General features: G+C 34.8%; 1 protein-coding gene across 1 annotated transcript in view; it reads left to right on the top strand.

Moving 5' to 3' along the window:
• Positions 1-14,128, top strand: part of DNAH8 (dynein axonemal heavy chain 8) — a 150,525-nt gene that overhangs the window by 86,212 nt on the left and 50,185 nt on the right. Inside the window, 11 exon segments of the mRNA XM_049833809.1 lie at positions 830-952; positions 3,803-4,016; positions 4,559-4,668; positions 5,214-5,377; positions 8,997-9,189; positions 9,588-9,710; positions 11,408-11,538; positions 11,877-12,030; positions 12,491-12,655; positions 13,239-13,465; positions 13,859-13,977. Coding sequence (XP_049689766.1) covers positions 830-952; positions 3,803-4,016; positions 4,559-4,668; positions 5,214-5,377; positions 8,997-9,189; positions 9,588-9,710; positions 11,408-11,538; positions 11,877-12,030; positions 12,491-12,655; positions 13,239-13,465; positions 13,859-13,977 — 1,723 coding nt within the window.

The following is a 14,128-nucleotide window of genomic DNA, read 5'->3' on the forward strand; positions in this document are numbered from 1 at the left end:
CTAAGATGCCTCTATATGGTCTGCAGTTGTACTGCAAATATAAAACAATTGATCTTAGTGAGGGGAAATACAAAGCAACCATAATTTTCAGACAATACATGACAAACTCTCTGAAATCAGATTCCATTCCTCACCAGAGCTACCCTTTGGAAGGGAGATTCTTAAATGTCTTTCTAAATAAGTCTGGTATTTATGAAAATTATGCTGTAGATAATGAAAATACTATTTCTGCTTGTTGATATTCTAGCTTGCTCATAATTAGTATAATTTTGATTAATCCTTCATTTCTCAAATTGTGTGTAACCTATCTTCCCACTATCTCATACTGGTTTGAGAAGCAAGAGAAAAAAAAGATATGCAACAAAACTCACAACTTCTGATCTATTAATTTTCTTAGCAGTTTATCTTGCATTAATCTTGGCATGTTTGAAGACTGAAATACAATTCACAAGATGTAATATTTCTTACAGACATAATGTGTCATACTAAATTTAATGTTGTTTTAGTTTGGTGACTTCATGATAATAATTGACTTCAATGCTGGTAATGAAATAATAATTTCCAAGTTTGAAAACTTTTTAAAAACTTCTCTGGTAGCCAGAGGTGGGTTGCAGGACGTAGCCCTGAGGCCAGGGGAGTGCATAGGAATGAGTGTGATGAACAGGAGAATAGGGTTCCTTAATGATGAATCAAAGATGAAACTACTAACAAAAAGACGAAATCACTGGATAAGTGCTGTAGCAGAAAGCAGTAACTAATACATTTTTTAATAATAAATTTTAAATATCGTTGCTTTAGATGCAAAACAAGAACTTTCTTTAATTTTTAGAGGACAATAGAGAGTTATGTGGACAAACGCATTGGAAGTACTTATGGACCTCCTGGTGGCAGAAAAATGACTGTTTTTATTGACGATATCAATATGCCATTTATCAATGAATGGGGAGATCAGGTAAACTGGTTTTTAACAAATACAACTTATTCTCAAATTGTTGTGATTTTTTCTTTTTTAACATACATGGGAATTGGTGGACTTCCTCAATATTTTAATTAACTGTTAACTATTGGAAATACTTTCTAATTATGGTACACTCAAGAAGAAAAAGACCAAATTCAGTTTACTGAAGAGACGTGTAGGATAATAGTGTAATATCTTACATTATTACCACTTTCTCATATTTTTGTAAGACTAAAAAAGCATCACTGTACTAAAGTACCATATTATTAATTTCAAGATTGGCATCAATTTGAAAGCACTAGTAAACAAACTTTCTGCAAAACAGAAATGTGATACCTTGGAGAAAGTAATAAAGGTTTTGTCCAAATTCAAGGGTAACATATTGACTTGCAAACTGGATTAAAGATTTTTGGCTTTTGATGACCCCATCGACAATTTGGGTGTGTAACATTCATATGCCTATACAGACCCAAAATCAGGCAAAAGTCTTACAGTTCCTTCGCATAGTAGGTCTGAAGTATTTCCAGCCCAGCATGCTAGGTCTTCTGGAATTTCTCTTGTAACATAAAGACCAAGAATGCTTACCATGACATTTTTTAATTTGCTCAGAGTAAATAAAAAATGAGAAACATGAGGCCTCTGTGCACTTTTGAATGCTCAGGCTTTCTGGCTTCTGTGAGGCTCACAGTTTGGGTCAGGGCTGCTTGTAGCATTGAGCTGGTTTGTTAACAGTGTGGGTAGTAGGTCTGGTTGTGAGAGTGGGCTTGGGCAAGTATTTAAGTGGCAGTATGGATATAAGTCTGTGTAGACTGAATAGTTCCTCCACTTTAGAAAGCTGGTTTTGTCAAAATTAAATCCAAGCATGTGTTTTTAGTGTCTCTGAAGTGGAACCTGGCCTTTTACCTTGTAATCGGTTTGTGTGGCAAGGTTTTGGTAGCAGGGGGGGCTACAGGGATGGCTTCTGTGAGAAGCTGCTAGAAGTTTCCCCCATGTTTGACAGAGCTAATGCCAGCTGGCTCCAAGATGGACCCACTGGTGGCCAAGGCTGAGCCCATCAGCAACACTGGTAGTGCCTCTGGGATAACACATTTAAAAAGGGGAAAAAGACTCTGTGCAATTGTAGCCAGAGAGAGGAGTGAGAGTATGTTAGAGAAACAACCCTGCAGACACCAAGTTCAGTGAAGAAGGAGGGGGAGGAGGTGCTCCAGGTGCCAGAGCAGAGATTCCCCTGCAGCCCGTGGTGAAGACCCTGGTGAGGCAGGCTGTCCCCCTGCAGCCCATGGAGGACCCTGTGCTGGAGCAGGTGGGTGCCGTAAGGAAGCTGTGAACCCCTGGGAAGACCATGCTGGAGCAGGCTCCAGCAGGACCTGCGGACCCGTAGAGAGAGGAGCCCACGCTGGAGCATGTTTGCTGGCAGGACTTGTGACCCCACAGGGGACCCATGCTGGAGCAGTCTGTTCCTGAAGGACTGCACACCATGGAAGGGACCCACGCTGGAGCAGTTCATGAAGAACTGCAGCCCATGGAAAGGACTCACGTTGGAGAATTTCACGGAGGACTGTCTCCCGTGGGAGGGACCCCACACTGGAGCAGGGGAAGAGTGAGGAGTTCTCCCCCTGAGGAGGATGGAGTGGCAGAAACAATGTGTGATGAACTCTCCGCAACCCCCACTCCCAGTCCCTCTGCACCGCTGGCAGGGGAGGAGGTAGAGAATACAGAAGTGAAGCTGTGCCAGGGAAGAAGGGAGGGGTGGGGGGAAGGTGTTTCAAGATTTGGTTTTCTCTCTCATTACCCTACTCTGGTTTGATTGGCAAGAAATTAAGTTAATTTTCCCCAAGTCGAGTCTGTTTTGCCTGTGATGGTAATTGGTGAGAGATCTCTCCCTGTCCTCATCTTGACCCACAAGCCTTTTGCTACTTTTTCTCTCCCCAGCTGAGTGGGGGAGCAATAGAGTGGCTGCATGGTGCTTAGTTGCTTGCTGTGGTTAAACCATGACATACCTAAATGCCAATGTACACCAGTTGTTTGGTTTGCATCATTTGCTCTTACTTGAGAGAACTTTAATCTGTTTAAAAATTGAAACTAGTGTTGAATAACCCACAACGCTGAGCTGCTTGACTGTAGTCTAGAACATAGGTGGTTGTGTTTGAGGAAAAGCTCTCACAGGCCCAGAGAGTGTTCAATAATGGGAAGGATCTCCATTATGGAGGGACCTCCACTAGGTCGTCCATTATGGCCCCAAGACATTGCTGAAATATTTTTGTGGTGGTTTGTGATCAGTGCCCTGCTGCATATCATATGGCTTTGTTGCAGTACCTGAGCACATAAGACTTGCTGAGTATCATTGGAGCAGTTGCTGTGGGGGCAAACTCTCGTGCCTCCTGATCCTTATAGGTGCTGTAGAGTGGAGTGTGGAGTGAATAACCTTTCCACAATGAACAGCTTCCTTTTTCAAAAAAGAATTATTTGTTTTGCTTCAAAAGAGGCCCAAGGAAGAACTGAAAAGCATAGTTTGAACATCTGGAGCTGAATGTCCAGCAGCAAAATATGGAACCAAACATTTTTTTTCCAGTTCATTGAATTTATTTGGTTAAAAGGAATGCAAACACATTTTGTTGATATTAGATGGTAGTACATCTCTGAAGGAGTTTTTCTGCTGTTTAAAATCATCTAAACAAGATCTCCTGTATGACTAGGGAAGATAGTTTAATCCGAGTTTAGATTAAAGTGAAAAACCTTTCTCTAGGGATTAATGGTAGATATACAAGAAGAAATTAAATTATCAGGGTACATTTTCTTTTCTTGTTTGAATTTCTAATTTATAGAAGTTACATAAAATTACAGGTGACAAACGAAATTGTTCGTCAGATGATGGAAATGAAAGGAATGTACAGCTTGGATAAACCTGGAGACTTCACTACAATTGTAGATGTACAATTAGTAGCAGCAATGATACATCCTGGAGGAGGCCGTAATGATATTCCCCAGCGTTTAAAAAGACAGTTTTGTGTATTCAATTGTACATTGCCATCCAATGCATCCATTGACAAAATTTTTGGTACTTCTTTTTCTTGTTTTAGTATAAATTCTTTTTCATAATTGACTTAAAATATGTAAAAGTAAGTTCCCTTTCTCACTTTCATCGTGCAAATTCGGACTACTTCCAGTGAAACAACTGAAGCTGTATTACAGCAAAAATAGTGCTGTGGAAGAGAAATCAACCCTTTTAAATGCTTGTCTTTCTAATTTTGGACAAGCAAAATAATTAATAAGGAAGTAATGGCATTTCGTGGAAAAACATGAGCACTGTTATTACTATGTAGGTTACCATTCCACCTCTGCACTATCTGAAATGCCCTCTGTTGCTAAAGTTCTCAATTCTGTTAACTTTGTCAATACAGTATATTGTTAAAAGCCAGCACTTACTGCCAGTTGTTTCTACATTTGTTCAGAAAAGCCATGGACAAAAGACAAAAAAATATTTCATCTGTAATTTAAAAGCAAGTTGTTTTAAATAAGTACTTATATGCCTTGCTCACAAGCTACCTTATTATATCCTACAACTTGAGATTAATGGTATATTGCATTTTATCTTTTCAGGTATTATTGGCTGTGGATACTTTCATTCCTGTAGAAAATTCAACCCTGAAGTATGTGATACGGTGAAAAAATTGGTCCCAACAGGCAGAATATTGTGGCAGTGGACAAAGGTGTAAATTACAGGGAAGGTTTTATCACAATCAGTCTGAACAGAGTGTCTATTAGTGTAATTTAGGCAATATTAGTGTAATATTCCTTAAGAACATACCTGTAACAAGAAAAAAACAGGAGAAAGATGGGCTAAAAATGTTTTGGAGATACATCTGGAAAATATCAAATTTCAGTATACAAGACAGATGAATGGAAATACCAGTCCATTCATTCCTATAGTTTTATTTATGTTACCCAAAGCTTTAATCACTATAAGGAATAAGGAGTGAAAGTCTTTATAAATTATAATCTTTAATTTATAAAGCCCAGAGCAACATGTGAAATGTTATAAGAATTGGGGTTCTACATTTAGTGCTAGATCCTGCTTCCAAACAAATAAAATGTTTTTGGTGACTTTTTAGAAAGAGTTTTCCCACAGTATTATGTGTGAAAATTAGTAGGTTTGTTATATTTATATTTTATGTGTTATTAATTATAAATTTATATTATTCTTGCTTCCTTCTAAATGTTACTTATTTTGAATATTAACAATATTTTTCTTTAGACAAAGATGCTGCCTACACCATCTAAATTCCACTATATCTTCAACCTTCGAGACCTTTCTAGAATTTGGCAAGGAATGTTAACTATAAAGGCAGAAGAATGCAACAACAGTACTGTCCTCCTAACACTTTTTAAACATGAATGTACAAGAGTAATTGCTGACAGGTATAACAACTAGCATTTTATATTTAGTAGGTTTAACCATTTACTTCACTTATGCTCATACTTCTGTAAAACTTCTTCATATGATAAACCTCATTATGCCAATATGAAAAATTTTAGCTTGTTTTACATGCACTTTGCATTGGGGTATTATCCCAACAAATGTCATGCTACGTACTGATAGATTATCTCAGTAATTAGATGGACAACTCAAAAATATACACATATTCTGTGTTTTAACCTACATTTTATTGCACTTATCTTTGGCTACACTCAGCCAGTTCCTCTGTTAAAAAGAGGATTGTACGGTGTCCTAAATTCATACACAGAGAATAATTTAAAATTGCTTTGATCTCCTCACAGAAAAAAAATCACATGCCTATGATTAAAAAGTGGCCCGTCTCCAAATCTCCTTTAAAATATTCATAAAACAGATACATTTATGAGGTGTAAGTGTTAAAGGTCCAGTAATATTTTTGTATTTACAGTGTTTCAATTTCTTGTGAAATTCTAGATGTAGTACTGTAGTTGCTAGTAAAAACTTGACATATGCCCACCTCTACTGGGGATTTTAATGAATATAATTTCTTATTCTGATGTCCTGAGGAAGGGCCTTCATAATTTTAATAAAATTAATGCTTTAATTATAAAGCATTAAAGTTAACTGTTGACTCTTAAAAATATATATGTGTATTTTATTACACTGCATTTACTTTATAAAGCTATCACAAAGTGAAAGGAATGAAAAATGTTTTGCCATGGACACAAGAGGGTACATTATATTGCTCTTGGTTTTAGTTAGACCTAAACACCTTGAATTGGCAAGTGCTTAGGGGTTACCTTCCATGACCAGAATTTTTTCAATAGTCAATGTAGTTGCAGAAGTCTAAAATGGAATTTATCTATTTTGAGATGCCGACTACATAAATGCAGTCTGGTGCAGATGATTTGGCATGGTAGCAAGCAAGATGTGTACATAATGATTGCATTGTATTCAAGCACAGTCAGACTTAATCACTATTATTCTAGTAACTTGTCAACATAAAGGAAAGAGAAAAGGTGTAAAAGAATTCTAAGGAGTTCCATCCTGTTTCCAAAAGATAAGAAGGACAAAGTGAAATCCTTCTAAGTATATATTGGTATGTGGACTTTAGCATGTACTTAGTCAAAACAGAAACAAAACAAGATATGTAAAACTTAGAGATGAATTACAAATTGCCAAAACTGGTGGATGAAACATCTGCCCTCCATTTCAGGTTGTCATGGTTTAACCCCAGCCAGCAACTAAACAACACGTAGTTGCTCACTCACTCCTCCCTTCCACCCCTGGTGGGATGGGGAGAAGAATTGAAAACAAGTAAAACTCATGGGTTGAGATAATAACAGTTTAATAATTGAAATAAAAATAAATAATAATAATAATAGTAATAACTGTAATGAAAATAACAAAAAGAGAGTAAAATATAACCCAAGACAGACAAGTGATGCACAATGCAATTGCTCACCACCCACTGACCAATGCTCAGCCAGTACCTGAGAATTAATCTGCTCCTCCTGGCCAACTCCCCCCAGTTTGTATACTGGACAAGACATCATATGGTATGGAATATTCCTTTGACCAGTTTGCGTCAGCTGTTCTGGCTATGTCCCCTCCCAAATTCTTGTGCCCCTCCAAACTTCTCACTGGCAGGACATGAGAAGCTGAAAAGTCCTTGACTTAGTATAAATGCTACTTAGCAATAACTAAAACCATCAGTGTGTTATCCACATTATTCTCACACTAAGTCCAAAACACAGCAGTATACCATCTACTAGGAAGAAAACTAACTCTATCCAAGCCAAAACCACGTGTTAGAATCAGTTCCAAACAAAACATAGACCATTGTCAACCAATTTTGTTTACCATCCCCACTTGTATCTTCTAGAATCCCTCATTTTCTTCCCTGAGAGCTCTGAATCAGCTGGCTGATGTCTTCTCATTTTCCCCAGAAAAGTGCATAAACAAACTTGAGTTAAGAGCCAAGGAAGTAAGATTGCTATTTTGACCAGTTCTAATATCCCAGAGGAACTCTAATTTGAAAATCCTCCTCACTTTCTCCTATCTCCTTAGATACATATGCTGAGTTCAGAAAATGCATGCAGGAAATCTAAAAGGAAGTCTTATCCATCAGTTGTCAAGAATATAAAAATGAAGGCCAGAGCTTTCTGCTGGCTTTAATAGTTATTTCTCTATAATCTGAGAAAGCCTACTCAGTGTAAATCCACTACAAAGTCTAACGGTGCTGGTGTTTCTAAGTGCCTGGACTACCATATATTATACAAACTTATAAATTACCTGAAACTGATGTATATGCATTTATATGTGCAATAGAGTGCTGTTGATGTAAAAAGGGGGGAAAATGTTCAATTTGAAGTGAGGATCATACACACTGATGCAGAAGTGTCATACAGCTTTGAGTGTATTATTTTCTGCTCTAAAGTTAGGAGCGATATCACTGATGTGTACTGAAATGTTCTTTTATTTTTTTATTTGTTGTGGAGAATTTAAAAAGACATGGAAGATACATATTTATACAGATATGTTATATATTAGAGAGACTGTAGTCATGTAGTTTCTTCTTTCTTCTATGCTGTTTTTAGATTCCACAGTGGTTAGTATTATGTCATCACTAAGAAACTCTAACAATAATGAAGTATATAATGTATATCGAGGCTGTCTATACCACAGTTCTTCGGTATTCTTTGTCTTAATTGAAAACTCAGAGCACTGTGTACAGCGTTTCCATGTTTGTCCTTTTTTCCTCTCAGTTGTATCACTGAAAAGGAAAAGAAGTAAAGGGGAATTTTTTAATTTATTTTTTTTCCTGTAGTGAGCATTCCCCTTTTCTGGGATTGAGGTGCTTCTTGCCTTTTGTTTACCAGTTACTACCGAGTACCACTCTTGATTGCTTCTCAGATAATCACAGCCACAGATAATCACAGTAGTCTGAGATCTTGATCTGTATTAAAACCATCTTGAACCTATCAAGGGAAGTAGATACAGTTGTTTAAACAATGAAATGCAGTCACCAGTATTTGTGTTTGCAGACTGTTTTATTTCAATCTGTATTACTCCTCGTCCCAATGTATATCCCCCTTTGTTAATTACAGATTTTGGTGCAAGAAGCATTGAGAATGAAGTTAGGTTGTAGTGACATATACTATCTTCCTTTCACTATGCCTTATCTCATTGCAGTTTCATAGGCAGTACTACAATAATATAAATTATGCTGTTCTGCTGCAGGTTGAAAGATGATATGAGTCACTTACCAATGGTTATTTCAGAAATCATTCAACCTTTTTCATGCTTTTTCATCTGACAAATTAAATGATCTGTCTCTGCTTAGTTCTAGGTGAAAGTTGGAAAGTCAAGTTGGTTTTGTGTTTTATGTGATGGACTATTATACTTTAGAGCTTAGAGTATGGAAGCATGTAATTTCTGTGATTATTGCCTAATACATATTGCCTAATACGTATTTTTCCTTGAAATTTTACATGGGTTTTTTCAGTATTTAATTGTTTGGTTTTCTCCCTATATAACTAGAAATCATTTTTTTTAATTGTACTAATCTATGATTTTTAGATTTATTACTCCTGAAGATACAGCCTGGTTTGATAAAACTATTACTAAAGCAATTGAGGAATATGTGGATACAGACTTGACAGAAGTTCTCCAAGCTGAACCATATTTTGCAGATTTTTTACGGGAGATGCCTGAACCAACTGGTGATGAACCAGAAGATTTTGTGTTTGAACCACCAAAAATTTATGAGGAGGTATTTCATTTTACACTTAAAATACTAGGCACTTAATTTTTCCTTTAATTATTAAGTATTTTATATTGCTGAACTCATCATACAGAAAGTTTTGTTGAATACCTACTATGTTTTTTGTGAAGATATATATAGATTTTTCTGGCTTTAGTGATGTTAAAGTTAATAATGCCATAAAAATGTAGTTTATTCATTCCTATTCTCCATGCTCCTTTTTTCCCCCACCATTAGCAGAAAATTTCTTAAACACAACTACAGTCACTACAGTGAATTAACAAAATAATCTCATTATTTGTGGCCAATAAATGAACTCAAGTTTGTATAAAAATGTCAGTGCAGTTTTAAATTCTGAAGGGCCATGCTAGTACAGTTACTGATTTTTTTTTCTTTCCCCCCGCCAGATTCCCAGCTTTGAATTTCTGTGTGAAAAATTGCAAATGTATCAGAGACAATACAATGAATGTATTAGAGGATCATTTCTTGATTTGGTGTTTTTTAGGGATGCAATGACACATCTTATTAAGGTTTGGGGTTTGTTACTTTTTTACTAGTTTAGCTGTTCCAACAAGCTATGCTTAGAAGGCACATTCTGAAAAGCTACTCTTAATCCCTAAACTTGCTTGTCATTTTTGCTAGTGATTTTCAAGAACTATGAAAGAGCTACAGTCATTTTACCTGTTTGCATGTTTTGTAATAAATACCTTATATTATATATTTGTTTAAGCTTCTATGTATTCAGAGGTATGAAGATTTTCCTCGATAGGAAAGTTGTGGTCATAAAGAGCCATATTTATATTTTCTATATAGAATGATTTTTAATCATTAAGAATTCAGAAAAGACTTCAAAGGTAACTCTACCTGACAAGTGACCAAAACAACGTGAGGTAGAGTCTGATTGGATGAGAGACATGAAAAGAAATAAAAATCAGGGCTATAGTAGAATCAGTGTGTAGGGTTGAGGAAAGCTTCAGTTTAGAACCAGCTGAACCCCTATTCAGAAAGGCAGATATAAGGAAAAAATTAATCCAAAGTCAGAATCTAATTCATGGGGAGAAAAAAAAGGCTAAGCATAAGATTTGTTTGAAGCACTGTGCCTCAGATTTAGGAAGTTGTGTTTGTTATCTCAGGAATTACTCTAACTTGATGATTTGTTTACTGAAAGATACATAGAAGCCACAGTGAAACCAAAACAGGAGATGTTTGGTTCTTCTCTAGTTGACCTCAAGTGAAGTAAATTATTTTGTTTGCTTTGCATTTAAACAGAAGAAAATATTTTTTTTTTTTTTTTTTTAAAATACAGTTCATGTGATGCTAGGTGAATTTCAGAAGACTTTGAGTCTCTGATACTCCATTTCCATTGGCAAGTTCTAACCAGAACATCTAGGATATGCATTTAGGTAGTAGAAAGGAGCCTGGCTGTCACTATGGTGACAATAAATGTAGTCACCTTCATAATTTCACATTTAGACTTCTATTTTAATATAGTTATCTGGATAAGCTCAGAGGGAACTGTGCATAAAACCAAAATTTCTTTGGAGGAAAAACTGAATAGAATTCAAAGGCTTGATGTAGATGCCAATCTTTTGCATTTTGTACATAATTTACATAAGAAGCAAAGCAAACTGGAGCATCTTTAAAGTAATAGAGCACTAACATATAATAAATCCAAGGAAGGTGTGATGTATAGACAGGAGATGTGTAAAAAAGCAGTAACTTAGTAAATTTGTAATCCAGCTTTTATATCTGTGAGACTGCTTAAGAAAAATATCTCAAAGGGAATGTTGAAGGCAGATAAAATAGAAGATAACATTAAATGGTAGTTTAAATGTGTCCAAGTCTTTCAGACTCTTAAAATTAGGAATCTAGTATGTTTATTGTTCTAGCTAAAGTTTTTTTGTTGATATTTTTAAACACATTCAGGATGATACCTTCAACATAAAGTGGAGCTCAAAATGTCTCCCCTTATGTATTTAAATCCTATGTGTAACTGATTGTAACCATCCTATATTCTTACATACAGCTTTTTCATTAGCTACACAAAATTCCTAAAGAATGTACAAGTGTTCTTTTGAGAGGAAAAATTTTCTGCAAGTATAATTTTAATAATCTTTACATTATACTCCAGTAAATAAAGTGTAGAGTATAAGTTTTTAAATTTTTTTTAATTAACATTTTAATTTAAATTTATTAATGAGCTTTTCTTCCATTTTTTCCTATATAGATTTCCCGGATAATTCGGACAGCATATGGGAATGCTTTACTTGTTGGAGTTGGTGGTTCTGGAAAACAAAGTCTTTCAAGGTTGGCTTCCTTTATTGCTGGCTATAAAATATTTCAGATCACTTTAACCAGGTAAGAAATGCAAGAAATATATAAATCCAATTTATGCTATTGCTTTCTCTTTACATAGTCATAACCTTATATTTTTAACAGCCGTCCCTCCCCCTGCTTTTTTCTTTTCATTTTGTTACCATTTAAAAATGTGGAAAACAATAAATTCTTATCTTGTTTATATACAACACTGGATTATTTGAGCTGAAAAAGCTGGACCATTTGTTAGCTATTCCTGAGGCAAAATATGTGTGTTTAGAAAGGATGGTTGCACTATCGCTTATAAAACACTATAATCTGAAAATAGCAGTATTCTGAGTTGTCTGGAATTAACAGGTAATGTTTATTATTCCTCCTAGATCCTATAATGTAAGCAATCTGTCAGATGATTTAAAATTGTTGTATAGAACAGCTGGAGTAGAAGGAGAAGGTATCACTTTTATTTTCACTGATAATCAAATAAAAGAGGAGTCATTTTTGGAATATGTAAATAATCTGCTGTCTTCAGGTGAGGTAAGAGTCTCAATGTGACAGGCGATGTACTTTAGAAGCAGGAAACTGCAGAATTTGTTCCCACTAGTTTATTTATTTTGGTAATAAATCATAGAATTAATAATGATTAAGTCAAAAATATCTCAACTTTTTTTAAAAAAGAGTGCTCTTGATATGGAGTTCCTTTATCTCTATTTCAATGTAAGCCAGGAAAAGATAAGGAGCTGTGATGTGTAGTTTAGTAGCCTTTATTATATGAGTATTCACTGGCCAGTCAAGGTCTGTACTCTTCCTGAGTTGGACTTCCTAGTTTTTAATGGAGTTACATATGTCTAAATCAGGGACAAATTTGGGTTTTTATCTGTCTAAACTGTATATATGCAGAGAGAGAGATATGATGTAAACAGAAAAATATTTATAAACTCTATAATAATTAGATCCATGCAATTTATATTCTTATCAATTTTAATTTTATAAAAAGATTTCTAATTTATTTGCTCGGGATGAATTGGATGAAATCACCCAAGGATTAATACCTGTGATGAAAAAAGAGATGCCTCGGTGTCCCCCTACTTTTGATAATCTTTATGAATATTTTTTAACTCGGGCAAAGAAGAACTTGCATGTTGTCCTCTGCTTTTCTCCAGTAAGTTTTTTCTCATATCTGTCTTCCTTACTTCCATTAGCAAACTATCCTATAAGGTGTGACAGGATTATTCAAGCTTTATATTTTCAAGGAGATGTAAAGATGCATAAAAAGATTACTGAAGTCTGATTATAATTGCTGAGATAATAAAAGTAATAGTACAGTTGTCAGAACTTAAAAGCAAAATACTTAACAATTAAATAATTCCTTACATGTTAAAGTAATTTTTATTTTTTCCTCCTGGCATATTCTTTCCTAATACAAATCAATGAATATATCTTTGTGAAATTCTTGCTTGTTACTTGAAAACAAGAATCTAATGGAATTTAAAATAAGTTAACTGAAGTTTTAAAATACTAAAAAACATTTATATTTGTGATTAAATTCTTTCTTCAAATTTCATAAAATATTGAATGTTGGAAATTTAGCAAAATACTTATATAAAAGAAAAAACTGTGCAGGCTGTTCTAAGCAGAAAATTAGCAAGAAAAAAAATAGACCATTTAGGTTTTTATATGAATTAAACATTTTGATCAACCTAATTAAGTATCATATTGTAAATTGACAGTGTTACTCTCTTTAGGTTGGTGAGAAGTTCCGTGCATGTTCTTTGAAATTTCCTGGTCTCATATCGGGGTGCACCATGGATTGGTTCAGTCAATGGCCCAAGGAAGCTCTTGTAGCTGTAGCCAGTTACTTTCTTTCAGAATTTAATATGGTCTGCTCTGCATCAGTTAAAACACAAGTAGTGGAAACCATGGGTCTCTTTCATGATATAGTTTCAGAAAGCTGTGAGAATTATTTCCAAAGGTAATATTTTATACAAATGCAATAAATAATCCCCAAAGTGCTGCTACTGATAGTGGTTTTTTAATTCATTTTTTTATATGAATTAATAAGTGTCTTTTTAAGGCTAATACAAAAATAAATCTGCTATATCAATGTATGTAAAGGCCATGAAAACTAATTACTATTGTGGTGCAAATTCATTATCTTCATTCCCAGTATTCAACAATTTTTCACATCGCTTATGTGGATGAAAACAATGTAATTGGAAATAAGGGTTTGCATTATGAAGAAATTTGATTTTGACTGAATTAAAGACTTGTTTTATATAACCTTCTGTTTCATTGGAAATAATCAAATGACTGTACACATCAAAAATATGTACTAAGTTGATGTTGCCAATATATTATGGTTTAGGTATCGAAGAAGAGCTTATGTAACACCTAAATCCTATCTGTCTTTCATCAATGGCTACAAAGAAGTTTATACTGAAAAGTTAGAGAGTATTAATGAACAAGCTGAACGTATGCAAATAGGTAAGCAATATAAGGATAAACATATATTTCCAGGTATGGTCTCAATTCATCTGTGTTTTTAATATTAGACTTCTTATTCAGTGATCACTAAAAATCAGTTCTGCTGGATCACAGTCCAAAACTGGTAGCATATGAGGACCATTTCCAAGCA

This window comes from Accipiter gentilis, chromosome 30, assembly GCF_929443795.1.
Source record: "Accipiter gentilis chromosome 30, bAccGen1.1, whole genome shotgun sequence".
In the NCBI taxonomy this organism is placed as follows: Eukaryota; Metazoa; Chordata; class Aves; order Accipitriformes; family Accipitridae; genus Astur; species Astur gentilis.